Source organism: Falco naumanni, chromosome 9 (genome assembly GCF_017639655.2).
Source record: "Falco naumanni isolate bFalNau1 chromosome 9, bFalNau1.pat, whole genome shotgun sequence".
In the NCBI taxonomy this organism is placed as follows: Eukaryota; Metazoa; Chordata; class Aves; order Falconiformes; family Falconidae; genus Falco; species Falco naumanni.
In genome coordinates, this window is record NC_054062.1 from 31,524,934 (window position 1) to 31,552,069 (window position 27,136).

General features: G+C 41.8%; 1 protein-coding gene across 2 annotated transcripts in view; it reads left to right on the forward strand.

The window, feature by feature from the left end:
• PRKG1 (protein kinase cGMP-dependent 1) overlaps positions 1–27,136 on the forward strand; it is a 504,212-nt gene that overhangs the window by 449,107 nt on the left and 27,969 nt on the right. For both annotated transcript variants that reach the window (XM_040607240.1, XM_040607238.1), the window contains exon 10: positions 21,451–21,547. In XM_040607240.1, coding sequence (XP_040463174.1) covers positions 21,451–21,547 — 97 coding nt within the window. The remainder of the gene's footprint in view (positions 1–21,450; positions 21,548–27,136) is intronic.

Consider the following 27,136-nt stretch of genomic DNA (forward strand, 5'->3'; position numbering starts at 1 on the left):
TTAGCAACTACATTGACTTCCCTTCTCCTCCATAGGTAGTTTTATGGCTTTATGTTTTGTAGATGTTTGTCAGGGTAAGCAGTGATGTAGCAGCCTGGTCCTTCTGGTGCTGCACATCCCCATGGTTGGAGAGTACTGAGGCTCATGGCAGAACTTTGTGGTCTCCAGAAAGTGGTCTCTTCCCACCTTTCCTGAAGGCTTTGGACTTCTCCAGTGGCCTGCAGGTTGGAATGATATTGACAGCCTCATAAAGATTTACGAAAGATGTAGCCCATTCAATTAAAACAGCTGAGTTGGTTATGGAGTCTAGGTTCACCCTTCTCAAAACTGCCAGGGTGCCAGGTGAGCCTAAGAGGAACAGAAGGTGTTTTGTCTGGTGATGAGCTTATAGGGCTTGAGAGGTTGGGAAAGAGTAGCTTGCTGGTGTCTGCTCTGGGCTGGGATATTCTTGGGCAGGGGTCCTCAAACTACGGCCCGCGGGCCAGATACGGCCCCCCAGGGTCCTCAATCCGGCCTCCAGTATTTACAGACACACACCCCCCGCCAGGGGTTGGGGGGGAAACCAAGCAGCCGCAGATGGCTGCCTGCCCCTTCATCCGCGCGCCGGCCCCCTGTTTAAAAAGTTTGAGGACCCCTGTTCTTGGGGATCTCAGGGGGGCTCCACTGGCTGTAGGAGACTCAGCTGGTAAGGCTGACAAATCTGACCTGCCACGCCGTAGCATCATAGCTCAGGTCAGCAGGTGGCAGCAAAGAGATGGCTGATGGCACGAAGAGATTGTGTAAAAGTGCACTGAGGACCCAGGCAGCAGATGTAGCGCCGTCGTTGTGAGAACTCCTGAAATGACATCTGGACTCCCTTCAGACGGTCATCAGCTTCTTGATCCCCTTAATAACCACAGGATCTCTGCTCCAGCCCCCGCAGGAAGAGCTGGAGGAGGAAAACTGCAGTGATCTCAAACCTCTCTGGCCTTGATTTCAGAGAGGTTGTCTGCTGTGCACTGCCTGATCGTTTGATCTACTGGACACCTGACCTTTCGGTTTATGGGGGAAACAGACTCCCTCTAGTTCATCGCTACTGACTCCCACATATATCCATGTATGGGATGCTGGAGCCTGGGGCTCCTTCACTCCTTCCCAAAGCCGGGCTGCAGCAGGCAGAACTGTATCTCTCCTTGTCTTCTCAGGCTTTTGGTGTCCCCCGTATGACTTACATCTGGAGTTGTCTTAAGTAGGCACCCAACATCAATTAGTACTCATGGGGGAGTATCCAAAGCATATCAGGACACTTCCATGCACAGAAGGGAGGATGCTCCGAATTGCAGGTGTCTTCAGCAAGGCTCTTATCCCTTGATTCAGCCATAATGAGGAACTTCTGTAAAAACTAAGAATTAAATAAAAAATATCACAGAAAGGATGAGTTGATGTTGCTGCAGCCCAGTGTTGTCAACACCAATAAAGCTTGTCACCACACACATAAAGATGACATAGTACGAAACACTGAGTTGCTGGGACAGAGGCACAAAATTAATTTGGAAACAATATCTGTTCAAGAAGATGCAGCTACCAAAAAGGCCTCAATTTCTTTCACCTTGGAGACTGAAAAAACTGAGTGGTACGTAGAGCTGATGTTTGAGAGCCAATATTTTTAGGTCATAAGTGTCCAGGATCGCAAAGGAGCATCTCCAGCCAACATTTCACTGCTTTTCAGGAGGGCAACCTGCACTGCAGCACAGAAAAATAGAAAAGCTGCACAGTAGGTAGGTAAATGAAGATAAATATAGGGGTAATGTAAAGTATTAGAGCAGCTAAGCAGGAAACATAGCAAGGAAGGCAAATGTGCAGCAAAGGCAGATAGGGCAGCATAATTCAATGTAGTTAATTTGCTCAGCACCAGCAGCTGCCACTGGGTTTGGAGGCTCCAGGAGAAAAGCCTTTTTTCACAGCCTTTCAGCTGAATTAGCTTATCCTTCCCTCTGTGAACCCACAGGAGGGGTTTGACCCATTGGAGCCCCAGCAGCTTTGGAAATACCATGACTGCTGTCAAATGGGCTGTTGCAGGTCTTGTATAGCCCTGCGTAGAAAGCATTGAAACCCACTTGACTCGAAAATAAACAAACAAAACACGTACTTCTGTATCATGATAAGATAAAACACTGCTATCTATTTAAAAAAGAAATCTATATTTAGCCCTGCAGGATGCAGACTTTCCTAATCCCCATATATCACTTACGAGTGAGTTCTGACCCTCCCTGGTTTGCCTGGTATTAATCAAGAGTCAGCAGCATTTGACACAGAAGTACTTGACAGTAAAATTTTACAGAATTATGTGTTTGATGTGTAGCTGAGTTTAGGTCTTTTCTAATTCATTTTCAGGCAAAGGGAAGCCAATTTGAAAACACTGCTGCTAATTCTGGGAAAAGAAGAAGATAATAAGTCTCTCTTGGGAGTTTCAAGTGACAGCATAGCCATTAGTGGAGGGGAAGTGCAGGAAGATGATCTTTATCAGAAACCATGTGTTTGTCTATATAGTTCTTCCCCAGAAGTCATTACTTACCTTTGAGTTAAGTATTATTTCATTACATTAAAAAAATAAGTGTTAGTGGGTGAGCAGTTAGAATTTTGTTGTTTATTGATGATGGAGAAGAGAAGAAACCTTCTCTAAGAAGGAGGAGAAAAAACCTACTCATTAAAGGAAGTGTATGAACCTCTTTGAGAGCAGAAATGGACTTCTGGAAAGTTTATGTGTATAGACTGACCACCAGGTGATAATGGAGAAGTGTTTACAGTGCAAGAAATCCTTGCTGTGATCTGAGATTTGTATCATGTCATGGAGTAGAGGGGATCACCCTTTGTGATTGGTTATGTTTCTGTTGGAAAAAGCAGCATCCCTGTGCCACAAAGATACTTAAGAGTTTAATGAAAAATACTTGGAATTTATTACAGTAGTAAAGAGGGTGGCACAATCCTCCTCTTACGTGGGTCAGGGAGAATGCTAAGCAATGTTTCCTAGTCCTGAAGCACTTTTATGGAGCCTCTCATGAGGTTTATGACCACCAGGATAGTGAGCAGGAGCAACTCTGCTCCTTCATGTAACACCTTTACAATAACTTCTGAAAACCCATCAAGCCTCCAGAGGCAGCAAGAGTATTCAGTGAAATATCACTGCCTGCTTGCCCTGCTTCCATGTGCTTCCTCACGCCTGTTCTCCAGAGGAGACACTGGGAAAAATGGACCTTTGACCTCATCCCAGACATCCCACATGTGATCTGTTCTTGAATAAGTCTCCTAGTGTATCTTCATTTTACAGATAAGGAAACAGATATGAAGAGATTAAGCAAATTAACCAGAAGTCAGAAAAAACCAAAGCAAAACTGGAGCTGCCACTGTCCTACTTTCTCCCATCTTCAGTCCTTAAATGTAAATGGAGCTGGCAGAGGAGGAGACCGAGAGAAAAAAGCTTCATCTGCAGAATAATTTCCCATTTAATGAGCTAACAGGGTCATTATAGCAAATGGAGGAATGGGAACAGGTGTCTGCTTGTGGCAGCAGGCAAATCCGCTCCTGGCCTACTTCACCTTCCCCAGTACAACAGGCACACGGCTCTGGAATCTGAGGGCCAGGAGCATGATGGTGTGGACAAAAGCCCATCCATGTTGGAGGAGTTGTCCAGGGAGAGTTGGTCACCCCCACACATCATGGCCAGCTCTGCTAGGAAAGGAAGAAAGGTGGCTGTCATCAGCAGCTCCACTCGGACAGGAACAGAGGCCCAGTATGCCGACTAGAGCCAGCCCACAGGAAAGTCTGCTGCCTCCCTGGCGCCCAGGTAAGGGGTGCTACTAGAAAAATTCTCTTTTTTGGTATGGCCCCCAGATTATTACCCGTTACTGGTTTTCCAAGTGGGCAGTGATGAAGTCCAAACAACAAGTCTGAGGGCAGTCAAGAGAGACCTCGGGGCCTTGGGGCACCTGGCTGAGGGATCAGGAGCCAGGCAGTGCTCTCGTCCATCCTGCCGGCGGCAGGGAGCGCTGGGGCCTGCGATGGGAAGGTCAGACGGATCAATACCTGGTCACCAGCTACGTTTTGGGGGTTTTGATCATGGGTCAGTTTACACAGCCCCAGGCCTGCTGGCAACAGCAGAGGTTCACCTATCCCAAAGGGGAAAAAGATTCTAGCTCAGGAGTTAGCAGGGCTCGTTGAGAGAGATTTAAACTAGATTTGAAGGAGGAACAGAATAAAACCAAGCTTGTTAGAGATGAGCCTGGGGGCAGCACACCAGTGTTTGAGGTGAGATCCATAGCACAGCTGAAGTGCATCTGTGCCAGTGCCCAAAGCGTGGGCAGCAAACAGGAGGAGCTGGGAGCCGTCATGACATAGCTGCCATCATGGAAACATGGTGGGATGACTCGCATGACTGGAGTGCTGCGATGGATGGCTACAAACTCTTCAGAAGGGATGGGCAAGGAAGGAGAGGCAGTGGGCTAGCTCTGTGTGTCAGGGAGTGTTTCAGCTGCCTAGAGCTGAATGATGGTGACAGAGTTGCGTGTTTATGGGTAAGAATCAGGAGAGGGGCCAACAAGCCAGGTATCCTGGCGGGAGTCTGTTACAGACCACCCAGCCAGGATGAGGAGGCAGATGAAACATTCCACCAGCAACTGGGAGAAGTCTCATGATCGCTGACCCTTGTTCTCCTGGGGGACTTCAACCTACAAATGTCTGCTGGAAATACAACACAGCGGAGAGGAAACAGCCTAGGAGGTTCCTGGAGCATGTGGAAGATAACTTCCTGACACAGCTGGGCAGTGAGCCGGCCAGGGGAGATGCCCCACTGGACCTGCTGTTAACAGACGGGGAAGGACTGGTGGGTGATGTGATGGATGGAGGACATCTTAGCCATAGCAATCATGAGATGACAGAGTTTTCAATTCTCAGAGAAGTAAGGAGCAAGGTCACCAGAACTGCTACCCTGGACTTCCAGAGGGCCAACTTTGGCCTGTTTAAGAGTCTTGATGACAGTGTCCTTTGGGAGATAGTTCTGAAGGGCCAAGGGGCCCAGGCGGGCTGAGCATTCTTCAAGAGGGAAGTCGTAAAGGTGCAGGAGCAGACTGTCCCCATGTGCAGAAAGATAGGCTGGCAGGGCAGAAGACCAGCCTGGCTGAACAGAGCTTTGGCTGCAACTCAGGGGAGAAAAGGAGAGTTTACCACTTTTGGAGGAAGGGGCAGGCACCTCTGGAGGACTATAAGGATGTTGTGAGGTTATGCAGGGTGAAGATTAGAGAGGCGAAAGCCCAGCTAGAGCTCAGGCTGGCCACTGCTGTAAAAGATAACAAAAATTGGTTTTACAAATACATTAGAAACAAAAGGAGGGCCAAGGAGAATCTGCATCCTTTATTGAATGGTGGGGGAGAACATTGTCACAAAGGACGAGGAAAAGGCTGAGGTCCTTAATGCTTTCTTTGCCTCAGCCCTTAATAGTAAGGCCAGCTTCACCCAGGGTAATCGGCCCCCTGAGCTGGAAGACAGGAATGAAGAAGAGCAGAATGGAGTCCCCACAGTCCAGGAGGAAAGGGTCAGTGACCTGCTGCTCCACTTAGATGTGCACAAGTGTATGGGGCTGGATGGGATCCACCTGAGGGTACTGAGGGATCTGGCAGAGGAGCTCACCAAGCCACTCTCCGTCATTTATCAACAGTCTTGGCTAACTGGGGAGGTCCCAGAAGACCCTGCCCATCTTACAAGAAGGGGGCAGGAGAGGGGATCCAGGGAGTTGCAGGCCTGTCAGCCTGACCTCGGTGTTACCTATAGGAAAAGTAGGTAGGGAAAACAGGGGAACTTGGAGTGCTGCAGGTAATGCAGGGGACAGAGGCAAAGGTAGTAGCACTGGCGTAGGTGGTATTGATAAGAGGGTAAACTGGGAATATTGTAGTTGTTTTATGTAAATAATGATGTTTGGAAAAATGGAGCTACTCATAAAGGCAGGATAGGAGCAAAATTAGTCTGTAAGTGTACAAGAACATCTCCCGAAGGCAAGGCCTTGCTAAAGCTGTTTTAAGCATATGGATGTGTGGCAATGAGCTGAAGGGTGGCCTGTTAAAATACGGGATATTCCTGCCCTCCAGTGGAAGTATGGGAAAATGCCTTTCAGAAGTTGTCTTGGCTGGAAAATTGATGGGAGCCTACAAACGGATGCTAAGGAACTTCCAGGAAACTCGTTGCTTTTGATCCAATGTCTCCTGAATCCCCACTGGTGTTTTTCAGTAGAGCCCCTTGGTCCTCTCTAGGTTGACCTGCCCACACGTGCTGGTACACCCGTCGTTACCTTTACTTGATTAAATTTTCAAAGTCTGGGCCACTGAACCAAGTAGATGATGTGTAGCCAGTGACATTTCAGTGCTGTAGTATGGGAGCAGGGCTTGGAGGTGTGTTTTGGGATCGCTCAATCGTGCAAGTCATGTTTATCTCCTGGGATGTCATGAGCCCTTCTCCCAAATGAGCTGAGTACCTGGGAGGTGTTTTAGGAAATTCTCCCATTTAGAACAGAGGCAAATGAGTTCTTGAACTGCTGCAGTGTGAGGGGTTTTGAGCCTTCCAGCTTGCTTGTAGTCCCAAAATGAGACAGCTTGTATCACTTTTCAAGCCAAGGAGTTATCTGTAGTAGAAAAATTCAGGGGTTAGGGTGGTTTGTTTGCTTCCTTTTTCTTTTTCCTGCTCTCTCATTAGCACATGATAATATTCAAATGTTGACAAAGTACTTGGTAGTTTTCTCATGTGGTGAATTTAGGATGAGCATCAGTGAATAAGTGAGAACTATGCTTTTCCCTTATGTTAGCCATCATGTGTTAAATGTCTGATAAAAACTTCCTTTTATCTAGTCAAGACAAGTCATAAGATTGAACAGCTCATCTCTCACCATGTAGAACACAAACAGGCTTCCAGATCAGGCACTGTGAAACACAACTCTCTGGTTTTTTTTAATGCTATTATACATTAGAAGTAGGGGCCTTGAGTTTCTCAATTTATTCCAGTTATATACAGATAACATTGGAAGTGCCAATATAGGAGTGGCCTCACTGCATGAAGATGTAGCTAACCCTGTATCCTGTGTCTGACTGTCCCCAGTAGCAGGTATCTAGGAAGGAGAACAAGAGCAGAGATGTGTATTGATTTGTGATCCACCAATGTCCAGTGATTTGGAACTCTGGGTCTTACTGCATGTAGGTGCTGTCAATATATTTAGTAGCCCTTGGTGGTTTTATTTTTTCCCTGAATCTGCTTAGCTGCTTTCCATGGCACACCCAAGTTTTAGACCTTTGTCATTGCCTACCTCAGTTGTCTTTTCCCCAGGAAGAAGCCCCTAGCACAGTCACTCCTGCAACAGAAACCAATCCAGATCTGTGCTCCTTACCGTCACACTTACCAGTACCATTTCCAATTCTACTCTGTAGGTTTTGAGATGGGAGGGGGTAAAAGTGGATGAATGAACCCATTGCGGCATGTATAAGGTCAGGATATTTTTTTTCCCTAATATTCATCACTGCATTTCTAACAGGATTTCAAGTGAGTGTATTATCTTGTAGTATCAGTATTGTATGTTTAAGCCCTTGTGCAATTTTTCGCCTTGGGCTTTTGTTTGCTAAGTTTGGCGATTTAATATCCTTAACCAATGTTGATATTTTATTTATTACCCCCTTTTACAGATCATCTGTAAAGATGTTGAGCAGGAAAGATCTGAGCACTGTTGGCCTCCATCCATTAGGAAAGCCATCCATATACTACTATCTGCCGTTTCCTACTTTTAACTTTTTTTTAATCAATGCAAAGACCTTTCCTCTTATCTTACAGCAGCTTAGTTTCTCTAACAGCCTTTCAAACCTTGTCAAATGCCTTTTGGAAATCCAAGCCAACTATATTGACCAGATCTCTCCTGTCCATGTGCCTGTCGACTCCTTCAAAGAACTCCAGTAGACTTGTGAAGTATGTTGGCTCTTCCCCAAAGTCAGATTTATCCATGTGTCAACTAATTCTGTTAGGACAGATGTTGGGCTTAGTCGAGTACAGCGCTCTGGATCACATCAAAAAGCCACTTCCATTCCTCAGCAAGCAGGGCTGGTTACAAACCACAGTTAGTAGTTCACCTTGAGTTCATGCAGAAGTGCCGGGTGAACACCATCTGGGCTTGGAGATGGGTTAATGATCCTTTGGTTGACTTGGGTCCCCTACTGACACTTCAATTGGAGGCGGTCACTCTGGTGATTCCCCTGGGAAGGAAGATTGTGGTGGGAGGATCTCCCCAGGATCTTCCATGTTGAACCCAGGGGTAAAAAGTGCACTGAGCTTTTCTCACATGGCTTTGTTCTTCTCAGTGTGCTTTTTGTAGAGCATGAGCTTCTGGAGACCCTACACCCTACGGTCAGGCTCCTTGCTGCTGCTGTGATTGAGAAGGCTTTATTACTCATTTTTAAGCCTTTTGAAGTTGTTAGTTGCATTATTATTTTTTTGTCCTGCCTTATGGTGGTTTTCCTTTCAACCGGACAGGATTCCATTCTTCTTTTCTCTTTATTGATTTGTTTGAAACCACTTCATATTTGAAGGATGCCTTCTTGCTTTTAATGTCTGTCTCATCCTGGTGTTCAGCCATACCAACTTCCTTTTGACCCGTCCTAGGTCCACATTTTATATATGGTATGTTTGCTATATGCTTCCAGATGCCTACGTGCTGCTGCTAAGATCCAATTCTTCTAATCAACCCTTTTAGCTACTCTTTGAATTCTGTTTTTGAATTTTTGAGTGTGAGAGTGATTTTTTTTATTTTAAACCTATTTTTTCAGACCTCCAGCCACTTTGAATCTCAATACATCATGGTTTCTGTTACAGGGAGATTCTTCAATGGTAGTACTTTGAAATAGGTCTTGCATATCATTCAGCCTCAAGTCACAAGTTTTCTTTGTTCTTGGGCCGCCAGATTAGCCACATCCTAAAATAATCATTAATTGTGCCTAAAAGTTTAGACTTGACAGATAGTGTATCTAGAATTTGTTGTGTACTCATGCTGGATGTCTTTGCTGAAGTCTTGTCAGAAATCCTTCAGCAGATCACAGCCACTTTTGCCCATCCAATGGGTGGTCAGTAACATCCTAATACACTCCTTCCTTGCTTAGACTGGATTTTCCATCTACAGATTATCTGCATGACTTGATAATTTGATTTGTTAACTGATTTAACACAATAAATCACTCTTTCCTTAGGACAGGCTACTTGGTGTAGCCTTCATGTTTCCAGTGTCTTCTGTGGCTGCTAGTATGTCATCCCAGTGATGGTCATTTCATGCCTTCTATATGTTTGTTGTGCCATAGCCTTGTTGAGAGCTAGACCATGTAGTTCTCCCATTCTTCTTTCTTAGACCTTTCTTAGATGTTTGTGGGGTCGTGCATGAACAGTTGCTTTGTTTTTTCTATTTCTCGGGTTTTTCTTTAAATTGGCCCTTCATTTTGATGCTCTTTCTTGACTTTTGCCAGATACCGGACTTTGTTGTTTGTGTAGAGTTGTTAAGTTCCAGGGGAAACTTTCTGCCTCTTGCAGAGTCTTTCCCATATGGAGCCAAAAGGACTTGCATGGCCCAAGACATTGGTTTTGCTTTCAAAAGTGATACTCACACAAGAAAGCAAAATCTTAGCAGATAAATTAAAAGCGGGTCTGACACAGGGTGATACCAGGATGGGGTTGGTTATGTGGAACCCAGTATCACTGATCTCTTCCCACAGTTTCATCTGTCTGCCAGAATAAAAAAGCAGAGCAAAAAAACTCGCTTTGTGTGCACACGTACTTGCTTTGTAAGGAAAAATCTACTTCCTGCTGGCTCCCACTTTTTTGGTAGGATTTTATGTAATATTCCCCTCCTCCCTGCCTTCCTCTTATATGTCACCTTATTTCTCAACGTAAATTAGGATGCAACAACTTCCACTGGCAATGCCGGCATGGCTGGAGCACTCCAACATTGGCCAAAGGAATGAAAGCTTGAGGGTTTTGCAGTAACGCTTCAGGAGATTTAGTCCGACCACCCCAATACAATAAGTAGCTCTCACTAATGATCTGTGGGCATTGTGGGGAAGCCACTGGATTAAGAGAACATTATTCATCCATCTGCTACAGCAACATCTCCAGGTCCTATCAAACATGGTCCTACTTGAGAATTTGGAAGAGGCTGCAGGAAACATTGCAGAAATGCCTCTGGGCAGCCCTTGGAGAAGGGACACAAGTTCACTCAAGGTAGACCTCTGCTTTAGCAGCCATCAAGTTAGAAACCATCTAGCAAGTTATTTTTTCCTAAAGGATTAGGGCCATTTGAAAAAAGAAATGAGGGAAGAACATAGCAGCATGCTGTTGTCTGGAACCCATGGAACTTGAACAAATACGCAATAAGTAGTGAACACAGTGAGTTGGAAAGATAAGTACGTCTAACATAAGCAATATATCAATCTGTTTTCCACATTCTTTAAATAATCTAAGAGAAGAAAACTGCAACCAAATCTTCTTAATCTGATCATTGCTGTTGCTATGGTGACCCTTTACTTATGCAAGCAACAACTACATTAAGGCTGGAGGCAAAAGGGCTATTTAGTGTTTACTTCCTTAGATTAGCCAATTTGCAGTTCATGGGTTCTAATTAGCAATTTGCAATTAGATTGTGAGATTTTGTAAAGTAGAAGAGCAACAAGCAGAACTAACTGTGATTTGAGCAATTTCAAGCTGTAATTAGACTGATTTTTTTCTTGAGATCACATCTTACTTTCCAAGGCTGTAACATGGCCACAGCTCTTCCCCAGTGACTCCCAACAAGTTGCCTTAAAATAAATGTAGTGTTCTTCTGTGGTATGTAGTGGTACCTTTGAAACAAGTTTGGTACCTGGGGTTTATTGACCCTACAGAGGTCATTTTGGGAGGTTTAAGGTGAAATGCTTCTTTTCCTGAGTACTTCTCATAAACACGGGTTTTCCTTGGTGTTTTCCAAAGGAAAGTCAATCAGAAAGGTGAAAGGAAAAGCCCTTGATGCCTTATCTTGCAAATATATTTTCTTTCCACAGATTCAAACTGTTAAATTCAGAGCTAATGAGGAGAATAGACAGAAGGTTGTGAATTGTCTTCTTCCTCACCATAATACTTTTTTTTCCCCTTCTAAACTATTCAAGGGCAGTTAACGTCACCATGATAGGTTTATTTTTCACTGACTTTGTATTACTTTAAAAGTTAGGGTGTGAGTGCTACAACAGAATTCAGTATTGCCGAGTATTCTAAACTGTAGCTGATTCAGCTGGTGAATCTGGGGATTTAAACCCAGATTTTGTCTTGGTAGTGACCCATGATTTAGGAAGAGTTATACAGGAATTAATATGCTATAGGCAAAAAGTCTCTGGCAGTCCTTCAATGAACTGCATTTGACTCTAGCCATGTCACCCTGCCATGGGATATTAGATGTTATGCTGCAACCCAACAACGTAAATCTACTATTTTGTTCTGAAAGGTTGCTTATTCATATTAGCGTAGGTATGTGAGGAGAGAAATGTGCCAAGAAGGCCATTAAGGCATAGATAGTATTGCAGGGTGCTGGCATTACAAAGATAAAAAATCCAGCTGAAGTGCATTGCGCTCTCAATTTATTCCCATTAGCCAGTCAGGAGAGCTTTCTCTTTGTAATGCATGTGTCTGAGAGTGTGATAAATGTTTCTTTGCAATTTGATCCTTACTCCACACTTCTCTTGTAATGGGCACAGCTGTAGGGGATAGTAAAACAAAAAAAAAAAAAAAAAAAAAAGAAGAAAAGAAAAAAGAAAAACACACACACACACCAAAAAAAACCACCACCAAAAACCCCAAAAGCCTTCTTGGAAGTAGGGATGGGGTGCTCAGAACATGAAACTCTCAGTGGACTATAGTAAGCTAAAGCATATAATATCTATGTTTTAGCTAGCGGGTTAGTATTTTAGCTGAACGTCATTAAAAAACTCACCGTAAAACTCAAAAAAAACCCAGTACTGCATACCTGCTGGCATCGAAACATGATGATATTGGAATATGGGTAGAGCAGGGATAGTAAACCAGTATTTCTTCCACCCGGCAACTTTGACAATACCTATTGCTCAAGGAAAACTGGTAGGGATTTTTCTAATGAAAATTATCAATTGTCAAGGAAATGCTTTACAGAAATACATGATTTGAACATGAATTTATTTGAGGAAAAAAAGATGCTGATAAATAAAATTTTTAATGAACTTTCATTTTGTATTGATGTTATTTTCATTGAAATGAAATTAAGATGTCAAGGTCTGATTGCAGCGTTTGAGGTGCTGTGAATCATTTGCTTTTCCTCCAAACTTTGTTTAGCATGGAATTTCAGGTTGTGCTGTTGCTGCCTTTCTTGGAGTCAGAAAAAGTTATTAATGTTTTATTTTTCCACTGTCATCAATGAGTTTCCTACCCAAGTTAACCCAGCATACCGTACACAACAGTGTTATCAGCAACTATTTTGGGTTCAATCCCTCACTGCTGAGCCAACATAGAGATGTAATACAATGGCAATGAGGCAGTGTCTTTGGTCTCCGGCTAGCAACATCCAGAGTTTAAAAAAAAGGAATAAAAAGAGGGGGTGGAGAAGAGACAAACCCCCTCCTTAAGCAATATCTTTTAATACTGTGCAGAACAGGAAGCACCACCAGAGGAAGGAATCCTCCACATCCTCCCTCTGCCCCTTTTAATTAAAATTCATTAAAGTCTTGTTTTTTTAAGTCAGTCAATTCTGTAGAGTATCTTGTTTGAACTATTTCAGGACATTCTTGGCATTAGGCGTATTACAAAAACACAAATGTTGTTTTAACCAAAGCTGAAACCAGGACTTCCCAAAGTAGGACCTGGAGAGACAGTCCTGTTGGGAGCATCAGGCTGTTTCATTAAAAGTTGAAGGAGAAACATATGCATCTAGAAAATAAAATACGCATTTCAGTGATGACCTCCTTTTGACTTTCAGTGAAAACCAGAGACCCTATTCCTTAAAATCCATCCTGATAACTTTGTGCTCTAGTAAAAGCACTCTGCTTCGTACCTGTATGGCATTATCCCCCCCAGTCAGTTGGCATTTTATATCCCAGTTTGTTTGGTTCTTCCTCCAAAATTTTTGCTGGATTCTGGTACATGAGCATTGTGTGGATTTGTATAACAGGGTGTGGGCAGTCAAAATACATGGAAATTTACATAAAACCCTTATAATCTGCTTGGAGAATGGAGGGTTGTTTTTTCTGAACAGTTTGGTTGTGAGCTTAAATACATGGGAACAGTTGTGCATGTTACAAGAGGAGCGGATCCCACAGCAAACGTCTGGGGAAAAAAAAGGTGAAATTTGGATTTTAAGGGAGTTTTTCCCAATAAGATGCTCTCTGCACATCCTGTGTTCAGATAAGGTCCCACTGCAGTGCCTCATACTGTTGCTAGACAGAGAAATAGAAGTTGTTTAATAAGGTGGCACATTTAGGAGTTCAACAATATTAGCTTTGAAGTTAAGACTTTTTAAAGACCCTGGATGATGAGAAGGTCTTTCTGAGCTATTTTAACTGACTGTATTTGAGTGATTTCTCGGTGAAATTAGTCTCCATGCAATAGCAAGTCTTCAAATCCCCATAATTCAAACAAATCTTCTATTTGTGTAACTACTGAAACAACTTACGATGAGCACAGCTTATTATAACAGCATAATATGTTCATGTTGCCAAGTTCTAACTGAAAGTAATGTACTTTTAAAATGGGGGGGGGGGGGGGGGATTATTTATCTGTTAGTTTTTTAACTTTATGTTTTTAATTTCAGATCTCCTTCCCCTTCCAGAGGAAGTTAGAGATGCCATAGCTTTAATGTCTGTTTTAGCTGCCACTCAAATGTTCACTTTCTGTAAGAAAATCTAAACCAGGAGGTATGCTATTTCTCCTGATGTGAAAGTCACTGAAGGCAAGTACACTGTGAGTTCAAGTGCTGGTTGGGTCCAAGAGAATTTCCCAGCCCTGATAACATGAACTTGAAAAGAAAGAAAGCCTTTCTTTTCAATGCAATGGTCCATGCAGCTGTAGCTTTCAATTGCATTATCACCACTAGCACACTGTTTTTAAAAATCCAAACAAAATCCCTCTTGATTTGGATTTTCATTTGAAGGTGTAAGACATAAAAGGAAGTGGTAGCAGCTAAATCGGGAGTTAAAGCCACTGCACTACTGACCTCAGAAGGATGGTCTGGAAGAAGGAGACCTGAAATAAGGAAAAGCTGGGTTATTAGTTATTGTACTTTCTCCCTCTATCTGTCTACAGATACATGTAGGTAGATTCATATAGATCTTTTACTTTTTCAGTGCTGTTTGCAGCTATGAAAAATGGAAGAGTAGAAGACGAGTTTTATGTTCTTCTCCTTAGTCTTCCTTGATGCAGGGCAGCAAATCCTCATCCACAAGTAAATCCTCTCCAGCAAGTCAAGATCTGTGGGTAACACCATAGTACCCATCCCTCCCAGGAATGGGTTAGCATTAGGATATCAAATACCAGGCAGGAATTATTTATGGGCATACTAACATGCCATCAGTTCATTGTCTCTGTGAAAGGGCAGAAAACCCCATTTGGATTTAGGGCAATGGCATATCAGCGCACCCTGGTTAATACAGCTCGTGGCCAGGTGGGCAACAGTGACCTCACTGCCAATGGGAGATATCACAGATGGCTTGTGCTGGTACTTTTATCCAACAGCTCAGTGTCTTTCATTGGCATTCTCTTGCTTTCACTGCCAATAGAGATGTCCTGGAACAATTATGTGATCCTGTATTTGTGAACAAACTAATAAATTGCAATAAAGTGACAGAACTTGACATGAATTCAGCTTTAGTGTAACATTATAGGATTGACGGTAAAGTAGGTAAAGAGCTGGTCTTTTTCCTGATATTTTTGTTCTTACTGATAGCAGCATTTATCTGAAAGGGACATTTGGAAGTGAAAAGGTGCATTTGTTACATCATGAGAGAGATGCGTATCTGGTGCCTGGAGGAAGAAACACACAACATAGGTATTTCCCATATAGAGGGATGGTATTTAGGAATTAGTTATTCTCTGCTGTCACTGCCTGTTCTGACTGTAATTTTGGGGCGAGCATCTCCTTTTCAGGTAATACAGGTTCATGGAGACCTGAGAGTGCTATTTACCTTGCAGAATCAGACTTTTCAGAGAAGTCTGATGAGCATGTTAAGAGTCTTCCCTAGGAGGGTTTTGGGTTGATACCCTTGGTTATTTTTATTTTGCTGCAATGTTTTGTCAAGGGACATACCCACCGCACACACACACACACCCCCCCAAACTGTACTGATCCAAATGGATTGATATTTGGAGGAAATGCTAGATAAGAAGGGTTTTGCATGCGGGGTAGGACCTCTGAGAGGATGAGTGGCAATGCACCATAAAGAAATACAGATTTGCTCTCAGTGCCACTCAAGAATTTGCTTTCAGGCATTCCCAGGCTCTGGATCTTGCTGATTGTGTAAAATACACTGTCACTGTGCCATGCTTCTGTCTGTTGCGTGATTGTGGCTAAATCTTCTGAGTCCCACTCAAACAGGGCATAGTTGAAGGTAAGGATATTGTGTGGATGTACATGAGGTACTTTTTATTTTGCTTTCACACATATGACCATTCATAGATTTTTCTCTTGTCCAAAATCACTCAGAAATACATGAACCTGAGGGTTTTGGAGTCATTTGAGCAGGCAGGGAAGAGGGCTGGCCAGCACAGAAGGGAAGGCATGGGCGCCCTATCACCATTTGCTGCATCTGCTCTTCCTTACATTGCTTTCAGATAACAAAGCCTCCTTGTTACATGAATTTGATCCATGTCCTCTGCCACTTTTCATTTATGTTTGGAATTGCATCTCTCTTAAGTCAATAACGTGAATCCAATCCAAAAAGCCTGCTGTGACTTCAGGATACCAGGCAGGCAAACAGCAGCCAGGTGCCATGAGTAGATTAGACCCAGGTGCATTATTTCACCAGGTCTAAAATATGTTTGTTCAGATGTATAGAAAAAATAGTGACAAAACTGAAAATTTGAGGGAATTTTGGCTTTCATTTATCACAAAGTATTTTTTTTAAGTGCTGCATTGGTTGAAGCAGCATAATGAAAATAAATTATCTGTGTCTTAAGAATTTAGCTGTATCTTAAGAACCATAAGAAGATGGAATCTCTTTTTTAGTGGACACAAAAATACAGTTTCCTTTTGTGATGTATTTTTCCACCCACTTCACCTGTGGCTCTTAGGCTTATTTCACATATGTATTCTTGCAGGCTGGGTCTAATCATCACCATCCAAGTATTGCAACTCAAGTTTTTCTAGTCTTTGCAGAGATTCAGTATTTCTATCTGCAGAATTGCATTGCCTCAACAATGGGTGATACAATAATAATCAGGCCATCCAACAAAACTGAATATAAGGCTGAAAAAATAGCTGTTAAACAAGCAGGTGTCTGTCACTGAGGAAGGCTCTGAAATTCTGCGTTTATCCACCCAAAATGGTTACATTCGCTTGTATCAGGGAGTTGGTGGTTGCTTTCCATTTGGTTGCAATTTACTACTAGCTGGCAGCATGCAGGTGGAAAGAAGCCAAGTTTTCTATCAAGATGACAGTTTGGTAACAGATTCTAATGTTTCCCAACCATTTAGCTCATGTGATAAGAATTGTGAGCTAGTTTAGTAAAGCTGAGCAGTTGGATAATAACTTTGCGCCTCATATTTTCTCATTTATCCTTTTTAGCTGCTTAGGTAAGATGATTTTTTAATTTATTTGATTTTATTTGATTTGTAGTTTTGGGAGGAAAAGCTTGAAATGTGTCTCAGAGTAATCGTCATCCTAGGAGGCAATCACTCATTTAAATGGTTGGAAACCTCCAACAGTGCAAGAAGCCACATGTTTTCTTTTCCCATTCTGCATAACAGACATTGCCCAAATGCTTGGGCTGTGGCTTCTGCACTGCTGTTTCAAAGTAATGGGACATGTGGATGATGGTATTTACTCCTGATACCCCCTGATTACTCTGGTTTCTTGCATGTGATGCCTATCCGTGCTGAAGAGGCTGAATCAAGGCATTTTAATTAGCGGCTCCTTAGGAGTACATATTTTATTTGCAGGGAGATTAAAGACTGGTGCTTCCAAGTCCCAGCTTTTCCATACGAGGGCACTGATACTCGTTAGGGCAAGACTGTTGCAGAAAGCCAGTCATTTGAGTGAGATTTCAGTAGATATCTCTGTCATCCAGATTTGCAAGAAAGCTCTTGGAGAAGAGCTTGGGCGATTCTGCAGGATGCTTGTGTTCAGATAGATCTGAACGTCCCCCTCTGCTCTTTCCTGACATCCCCTACGGGGAAGATACTTCTCTTGTTAGCTACAGGACTGTAAGCTCTGGCAGGGTTTGTTTGTAGGGTAGGTGACAAAACCCAGTATCAATAAACAAAAAAGTCCCATTAAGAGTGCATTGAAAGTTGATACATGGCCTCCCACAAACTCTAGTTAAAATCTCAGCTTAATTTTAAATGTTATTTATTAAGGAACAGATTTTTCGTTGTTTCTTCCTATTTAGATCACACATGTATCTTTCCTTTTTGCACACTTCCAGCTATGATTTTCCAGGCATTTTGGCCTGTGATAGCTAGGGCAAGAAACACAATTAACAAAATACCTGGAGAAGGGTTCTTTTTTTAATTATGTATAATTCAACTGGAGTCAGAAAACCCCAGAAATCTCAGCAGAGAAAGTTTGAGTCTTGCATCTGTGTAGCTCCAGAGTGTCACTGATTGTGGGTGTGATGCTGATCTGCATTCATGCCTCCAAGCTTGCCTAAGATGTCTTCCCAATACTACACCTCTTATATATTAATTTAAGAACTTAAATCACCCACTCTTCCAGGGGTCAAAAAATCATTTTCTTGTTTGAAAAGTCTCAGAGCACCAGCATATGGCTGCATATTTAGAATATAACTGCCTTTCTCATTAGACTGCCAAGTTACCAGATGGGAAGAGGCTGTGGCATCTGCAAAGTCGTACCCAGAAGAAATACACCCTGACCTGGCACACATGTGTTTTTCCCACAGAGTGCTGAGTTACTTCCACGTCATCTTGCACAAGTGTGGTCAAACTGTCTCTACCATTCATCCCATCTCTGTTATATACCCAAGGAATATCCCAAGCATCCCCCCACAGTGTCTGAGCACAGCAAATCTTTTCAACCAGGTCCAGAACCAAATATTTTCCTACAGACACACCAATATTAATTTTTAAATGTCTTCTGTATGTCTTTGCACTGCCCTCCCAATGTCTTGAAAGTGTCTCTGTTCTTTTGGAGGTGATAAATTAAAGACATCACGTATGTGTTTCACTATTACTTAGTCAAGCAAGGAGCACATGTTGCAAAACCTTGGGAATTTTTGTTTAGGGAGCGGCACACTCAATTTAAGGAAGTTGGAGGGCAGAAGCTGAATTCATATTCTAAATTTCAGGATGAGGATTATATCCCGATTTCTGATTTAGGAGATGGCTTGGGAATATTTGCATTTTGGTATTCTTATTTAGAATCATAGAATGGCTTGGGTTGGAAGGGACCTTAAAGATCAGCTAGTTCTAACCCCGCTGCTATGGGCAGGGACAGTGACTGAAGATTCTTTAAAAAAATAATATTTAAGTGAATGAAGAGATTTATTCTTAAACTTTGCAGTGCTGAAGTGCATAACTCCTGTTAGTTCATAGGAATTTGATTTGAAAGTGGACTTGGACCTTTGTAGGTGGGAATAAAACAATTCAGATGTGACTATTGTAACTGAGCATGGGAAGGCCTTGCTTGCTTGATTTTACATGTGTTTTGGTTTCACTATATATTTTTGGAATTTCTTTTGGGTTTTGGATGCCTGTTGCACAGCATCTATAAAACTGCCTCCGATTTACTTTATATGCCTCATTGCACTTGTCTGTACTAACTACACATAAGCAGTCTGTCAAAGAGAATTAGCCAAGAGATTTCAAAAAAACAATCACAATAATGCTGCAAATACATTTTCTAAGAAAAATAATAAATTGAGATTTTTTTTACTTCAAAAGCCGTCAGCAGAGCTTTCAGCTTCTGTGACAACACACAAAACGATGAAGAAGTTGGGACTGTAGTGGAAGATCCCGTCTCCCATCGAACCGAGGGACTTTAGTGAGAAGTGGTGGAATTTGCAGGGGATGGGACTAGCATCCTGCTTGCTTTGCCAGCACCATGCTATGTCTTAGCTAGTTTTTGTCCTCTCACATCGCCTGATGTGAACTATATGTTATTTTTGTAGGACTTGGCTGTCTTTCAGGATAAGAGGTATTACAGAGAAAAAAGCATTTCTCCTCTCTGTCCCATATGTTTTTGCAGACCCTAACCTTTCTGACATACTTCTGTTCAGCATCTCTCACCCGTGCTTGCTCAGCACTGAGAAATCCTCACTAGCTGCTCAGGGGAGAAGACAGAGTAGCTGGCCCCCTGCCTCCCTGGGAGCATGAGATGGCTTCCTTCCACTCCCAAGCCTGGGCAAAGTAATGCAGGGCTTCTTGACCTGAAACTTTGCCTCCGTTGTTTGACTGTTCAAGCAAAATTTTCCATGCTGGGATTTTATCTTCCTAGCAATTATAAATCATTAAGGGTATTTAATGGGTTTATACATTTGTCATGAAAATTAGACCCATCTCATTGCTCTGTCACCCCTAGAACAATGTGTCTGCTGTGATTTAGAAGTGAACATATAAATATGTCTTTCATTTAGCAGATTTTTTTTAGTGACAGCTTTAGTATGCACCTCATGATGAGTATAAAGCAATCGATAAGCAGCTGTGTCATACAAGGTTATCCCAAGTTCAAAGCAGGCTTGGTAGTGATTGGTTTCCAAAGTCGGATGCATCAGGCTGCTGTGGACACAGGAGCAAGGTCACTGAGAGGATCTGATGACAGTATAAATAATAAAGCAGAGCGTAAGTAATTTGTTGACAGCACCTCTAAGACAAAATTGCACTTTATTGCACTGGATTTGGGGCTTGATGATGTGACCTTTCACATTTCTTGAAACCTCTTTTTATTTTTCACTTTTAACTTTAATTTTTTTTCTTTCTGTCACAATGTCATTGTGGTTTTAAATAGACTAAAGAAGGTAGTTTGAAGGGAATAAGTCAGTTAATCACTTCCATTCCATTATTGAATTAGAGACGGGTGTGACGGATGAGGTACATTAAAAAGATAGACTGGTGGATATGTATATATGATCCTGCTTAACACAATGATGTTTTATCTTTACACTAGTGTTATCATGCAGAAATGAAGCATCTAGGTGAAATAGTGGATTATAGTCTATGTTAATTGCAAGATACTGTGGCTAAAATTGAGTACTGAAAACCAAGCCACCTCCCCTTTGGACCCTCCATGCCTCTCTCCATAATCCCGTCAATACTCTTTTCCCGTACAAGTCTGTGTCAGCAGCAGCCAAAGGTTGTACATGCACAGGGACTTCTCCAGCAGCTGAATGTCAAACTTTATTGAGTGGGTGGATCCTGTTCATCCATTTCCCCTCTGAGCCTTTCTAAAAATACTGTAAACCTTGACAAGGAGCTATTTTAGAGGAATCATATTCATGAGGATAGTCATGGGAAGCTTATTTTGGCAGACTTGCATGTGTTCGATTTGCATGCTTCCTTAGTCAAGGGCTTGGTGAACTTGTGTTGTGAGCCAGTTGGACATGGGCTAAAGAAAGAGCATCTGGATTTTGGGACCTCCTGGGTTGGGACGTTTATTAGTGAATTTATTAGAAGGAAAAGAAGTGAAGATATTCTTATAGGAATGTTGATATGTGACTGAAGTCATTCATTCCAGGCATTTGCACACCAGCCCGCAGCTTATTGGATCTAATTTCATAAAACCTGGCTGTGATTTCTCTCCAGGGACCTTAATGATCTTGCCACTTTCAATAAACATTTATAGAAACTACTGCCAGCCTGTGGATAAGAGAAACTCCTATGAGAGACTTTATCTTCCAAAAATACTTAAAGACACCAAAAAAAAACCCCACCCACGAGAAGATCAATAGAAAATGTCAAAATGTAGCATTTGCTGGGTAACTGGAGCTGAATTGCAGTACCAGACATTTGCATTGTAGGCATGCAGTAGGTATGTTTGCTTTTCTCACTTGGAAAACCGTGCACATCGGAGCAATACTGTAATTGGGACCAGCAAAACGATGAGTGTGAATAAAAGCAAACTGTAAGAGATAAGATGGAAATCAAGCAGGTAAAAGCTGTTCCACACTCATGCCATTTGGGTATGGTATTGCACAGTACTCATGTTTGCACCTCTAAGAGATTTCCATTTTTTCGCATAAAAAAATCCAGATATGAAGCCGAAGCTGCCTTCTTCGCCAACCTGAAACTGTCTGATTTCAACATCATTGACACCCTTGGAGTAGGAGGGTTTGGACGAGTTGAGCTGGTAGGTGAACTTTTTTTCTTTGAAATTTGTGTGATGTCCTAGAATAAATACTGTGTTACGAGTCTTTCAATTTTTCTTTGTTATTATCACCTGAATAATCACCTGTTATTATCACCTGGAAGAAAATGAGGTGATGGGATTACATGTTTTCTAATGGTTGAAGAAAGCTGAATTACATTTCCTGATAAATAAAAATATTTATAAATAAATATATAAATTTATAAATTATTTATAAATAAATATATAAATTTATAAATAAAAATATAATAATAAAAAAATAAATGCTTTGCAGTTACCAGGAAGTATTTACGTACTAAGTTGAGATTTACGTACTAAGTTGAGAGATAAGCACACACCTCTCTCCAAGTGGTCCTGTGTTTATGGCATTGATTGCCTTTTAAAAACAACCTGAATAATTTTGTGGCTGGTGAGGGCTAAGACTGAAAGAGCAGCCTAAAATTTTACTTAACCAAAGTTGGATTAATATTACAATGTCTCTTCTAAGTTTCTAATTCAGGTCTGGAGATAGTTCTACTTGGTTGTCATGAAAGCTGTACATTCAATGTCTGAACTATGACACTTCACAGAAAACTACTTATTTTTTGCAGAATTTTAAAGAAAGGACAAGATCTGAGCTTGCTTTTTGTGCTGCTTGGATTTAGAGCTCTGCAGTCTTCATTAAAATAAAGTCCAAGCAGGAGGAGACTGAAATGGTAGCCGTTGCATGACCCGTTTGTAATATCACATAAAACTAAAAACTTAGAATAGAAAGAGGGAGCTTAGTTTTCATCACAGTGCTGACCACAGAGGAGCTTCTGATACTGGACACTTGTACAGTATGTTAGGAACTCCTGTAAATTAGGAACAGTAAAGGGAACAGTTACTGCTGCCATCACAGAATTTGGGGGAAATCCCCGCTCCATAACCCTGCGGGAGGGAAAAACATGTGTAGTGCTGGGAATTGGAAAACTAGCAAAATTAAGTGTTTGGGTGATTATTTGTGACATAACAGGTAAATTCTGTGTTAAAAGTGCAACTCACTCCATGTGATTTGTGTCTGACTTTCCCCGTTTGGATGTATGTAAAATCATGCAGAAGAAAGCGTGTATGTGAGAACGCTGGTCCCTTCCTGGGGTTTGGGTTTGTATGTATTATTTATCTATCTATTTATTTATTTATTTGCTCTTAGCAACTGTTGTTTTGGAAGAGAGTCACAAGAGCTCCTCCATAGCCTGGGAAGGCTGTCCTTTCCCCACGCCTTCTATAGTCATCTGCTGCTGAGGGTGCTTTAGAGCAGGGGTTTAATTCGGGTTGCACTCAGCCTCTCTTCTGAAGGCCCTTCACCTTCTGTTGACAATAGCATAAATCTCAGGAGAATTGTCTCCTGAATTAACATCCCTGCTAGCTTCTCTACCTGAGGTGACCTGTAGTGTGGGACCCACCAGTTTGGGGCTCGTTTTGAAGCTTATGAGATTTTTTTTCATATTTAAGACTTCTTTGATGCACGCTGTCAAGATGTTTGAAAACCTCAAGATGTTCCTGGGAAGGTGCAGAAGTTTGTCTTCATGAGGGGTTGCTTATGGGACCCTCAAACCACATAGATATGAAAGCAATTTGGACTGTTACTGATGGCCGTGGGCCAGTCCTCTACCTCTGGCTGCTCACAGAATTAATTTGGAAGCTTTAAGTTGTTGACAAAAACTAAATCTTAGCGATGTATGACACTTGGCTGGGTGTGCAGGAGTGGATGTGTTCTGTCACTTCAGTGTATTAGATCAGAATCAGGTAGAAATATTTAATTCTAAGGAGATGTCCAAGTCTCAGAAGCCTCCTTTAAGCCCTGGTGTCACCTATGCAGCCTGCCAAAGGCTACTGATGAGAAAAATATTTCCATCACCTTGTAGGGGTTTTCTTCAGGAGTGAGTGCCTCTCTCCTAAGCAGAAAAATACTGGTTAAAGTAATTTTCTGTAGTCCTTGACTAATACTGAATTGCACACAGAAGGATAAAAGATACTTAAACATTTAGCTTAACACTCCAGATCTTATTTTTTTTCTTTACCACTGAGGGAAATTCTGTTATTAAAACAAGAAATATATTTTTTTGTCAAAATCGAGCCTATAATTGCTACCTCTTGCTTCTGTCTTCTCCATGAAAAATATGTTTTGTGATTTAAGGCTAAAAAAATGAATTAATGCAAAATGTATTGGAGGGATTGACTCTTTTATTGCCTGAGTGTGTTAGTGTGCCTGCTAGTGTACAGCAGTATTGGAGTTTCTTCATAGAAAACATTCACATCTTTGCACTTTTCAAGAGTAAAATTGATCAAATAAATAAAGCACATTGCAAGGAAGAGGATTTTCATAGCTTAATGTTGGCTGCTGTGGGTAAGCGCTGCCCAAGGCATCTCCATACCCTTTAAGAGGGCAACTGCTGGTGTCTGGTTGGAAAGTGGAATGTCTAGGACTTTGTATGAGTCTTGCTGGCCAAGAAAAAATAATGCTCCCATTGGTCTGCATTTTAATTTCCTAATTTTGGGGTGTGGTTTGTATAAATACATGCTGGTTTTCCAGGCACTTCTGTGAATGCTGGCTGTTTGGAGAGGTCACCCCTTCAATGCATTCATACACAAGTACATGACTTTTAGGCGAAACAGCCTAAAATTTCAATTGTTTTCAATTCTGTGGAGATTACAGGTGGAAATATCTTTTTGTCTTGCTTTTCTAAGTAGTTGTATTTTTTGTGTGTCAAGAGACATTTCCCACATATTTGCATTGGTGTTGAATGTCATTTGCTCAGTTTTTTTGATGGCTACCTGATGCCTCTTGAAACCTATCTTGTCATTGTGGATGCTGTTCTTCCTTTTCATCCACATCTGGACCAAGGAATCAACTTTTATCCAGGCTTCTCTCAAGGGGGGAAACCAGCTGAGTAGTGGCTGTGCTATTTTAGACAGGGATCAGCTCTGCCACTGGAACAAGAGCACATAAAGGCTTTTGTTCACTTGTAGCAGGGCCTGTGTGATCCTCAAGTGTTTGCAAAGCAAACAGGCAGGTTGCAGAGACCACAGTCTGCCCAAGGCTGCCTGGTGCCACATTCCTAGGACAACCCTCCTGCATTTCAGGCGGCTGCCAAGTAGGTGCAAGCTGCTCTGGGACATGGCTTGCCCAGCTGGTGGACACCTCTCCTAGGAGGGCAGAAAGAAAACAGTAGGAGCAGACTTTTTGGTTTTTAATAGCATGGATTAACAGATGCATCCACTATTTGTTGCAGCTCAGCTTCTCAGCACTATGTCAATTAAGCATCTTCTGTGTTGGGATCCAGGTGCCTCAATAATACATTGAAACAGGGAGTGTCATCTCAGGTTCATGTCCCACAAAGCACCACTTTGCAGAGGACAGGGATGTAGGTCAGGTATCCTCAGCCTTCATAAATCATCTCTCCTGAACTTAATTGTTCTTGTCTTTGTTCTATAATTTCCTTTTTATTTATGTTCTGTGCTTCTAATCATCTGCCCCCGGTCAGTTATTTTGGATTTAAATCAAGATTATTTTAGACAGCTCTGAAATAAATGTATTGTAGTATCTGAACATACAGGATAAGAGTCATTATTGCTGCAAAATCAATTCATGTCAGTGATGGCTGAGCACAGGTAGACTGAAAATCGGGTCCGTGCCTGAACACATGCCTTTTCGTTACATTGATTTACACAGTTATCACTTCCAACAATCACTCGGTGATGGGGGAAAGAGATTTTAAATCACTCCTGTTGTTATAAAATCACAAAAATAATGCATTTTCTCCACACCCCATCACAAGCTTGATTGAGACTTGCTTTCAGCTACACCTTTCTTCACTTCTCAGGACAGATACGCCAGTGAAAACCTATAAACTTACCCACCGTCCCTGCACGTACAAGCTTGGAGGGAGCTGTGCCTTCTGCAGTCCTGTGGATAACATAAGGTGTGGGACATCCTGAAGGCAGCAGGCAATAGGCAGTATAAGGAAAGTCTCAGTTTTTAGCCCTGACTTGACAAAACATTTAATCATATTCTTTAACTTTCAGCAGTTTTGTGGAAGTTGGTGGCACTTAGAGCACACACTTCAACTATGTGGCCATTAAACCTTGGGCTGGAAGGGACCTGAAGAGATTATCATCCAGGCAGAGTCAAGTATACCTAACCACTTCTGAACAGTTTTCCTTAATTTCTTGTTAAAGTCTTCAGGGAAGGATGTTCCTAAGAAGGTTTTCCCTAATGTTTAACATCTCCCTGCTGTAGCCTGTGGTAGGCTTGAAACACAAACGCATACAACCCTTGAGGCTGGGTTGTACGTGTTTGAAGACTGTTATCGCATGAACCTGAAGAACTCTTTTCTTTAAAAGAATGTGCCGCTTTTGAGCTTTACATCTAATTCGTGCTTTCTAGGCCTGTGATAGTTCTTGTTCCTCAGTCTCCAGCTGGCTCTCACCTCTTTAGAGCGATGCCCAAACCAGGCACATTAGTCCAACCTGGACCTTCCTCTGATCAGATAGAGCTGGACAGCTAGGGGCAGCACTTTGCCACTGCTAAATGGTGTCCATTTTATTTCAAGTCATTGCTTCAATTTGTAAAAATTAGTTTAATTCCCTTGCTTTTCTCAAAAGTGCTCCCAGACCTCTCTGGCTTGATTTTAATAGTTGCAAAGTTAATAACATTCTTCTTATTTCATAATCCAAGCCATTAATGAAAATGTTTTATGGTGTCATATACTAGACGAGATCCCCTTGAAGTCATTTTGGCTTGATGGTGGCTACTGAAAGCTAAACTCCTTTACAATATGGATATTAATGAAGACATACACATAAAACCGAAGCCTTTGTTGCAGCCACATTTTACTGGGGCTATACAAGGCCTTCATATAATGGACAGTACAGCATTTTTCATTTTTATTCATGTTTTAAGAGAAATCTGGCCACAGATTATGAAGTGCAATCAAATTTATTATAGCCTTTAGCCTGTTTGGTAAACAAAACCATTAGTGAATTAATTAGATGGCGAGAAAAAAACCCAACGTAATTGTCTTCCAATAGAATGACAGATGCATAATTCAGATATTTATTAGTGAAATTTTCCAATTGCATAGCTACCGTTTTTTTCCAGCTATTACAAAGCTTTTTATTAGAAAGATCTGCCTTCTCTGTGAAACATCTTGATTATTTTTTTGTCAGAAATCCTTTTACCTCCTTCCTTTTGAAAGAATGGGAATTTTGAGTGCTGTCAAGGTGAAGAAACTGAGATTTAAGTAAGGGATTTGAAGATCAGGTGCCTGAGTAAACGCCAAATTCATCTGACAATGAAACTGCTGCTACTGAGCTGAGTAAACTGCTGGTTATGAGGATTTGGCCTTTTTTCTTCCTTCCCTTCTTAACTATATTCAGGACACATAATTTTAATGATGCTGTGAGATGGAGCTGGACCACTGCAGAGCTTTTTTAATGGTTTTCCTTAGATTTTTAATTGCTAATGGAATTAAATACATCCTTTGTAGATGGAAACATATTCTCAGAGGTTGTGTGTTAATCAAAAGGGTGTTGTCAAAGTTTGGAAAG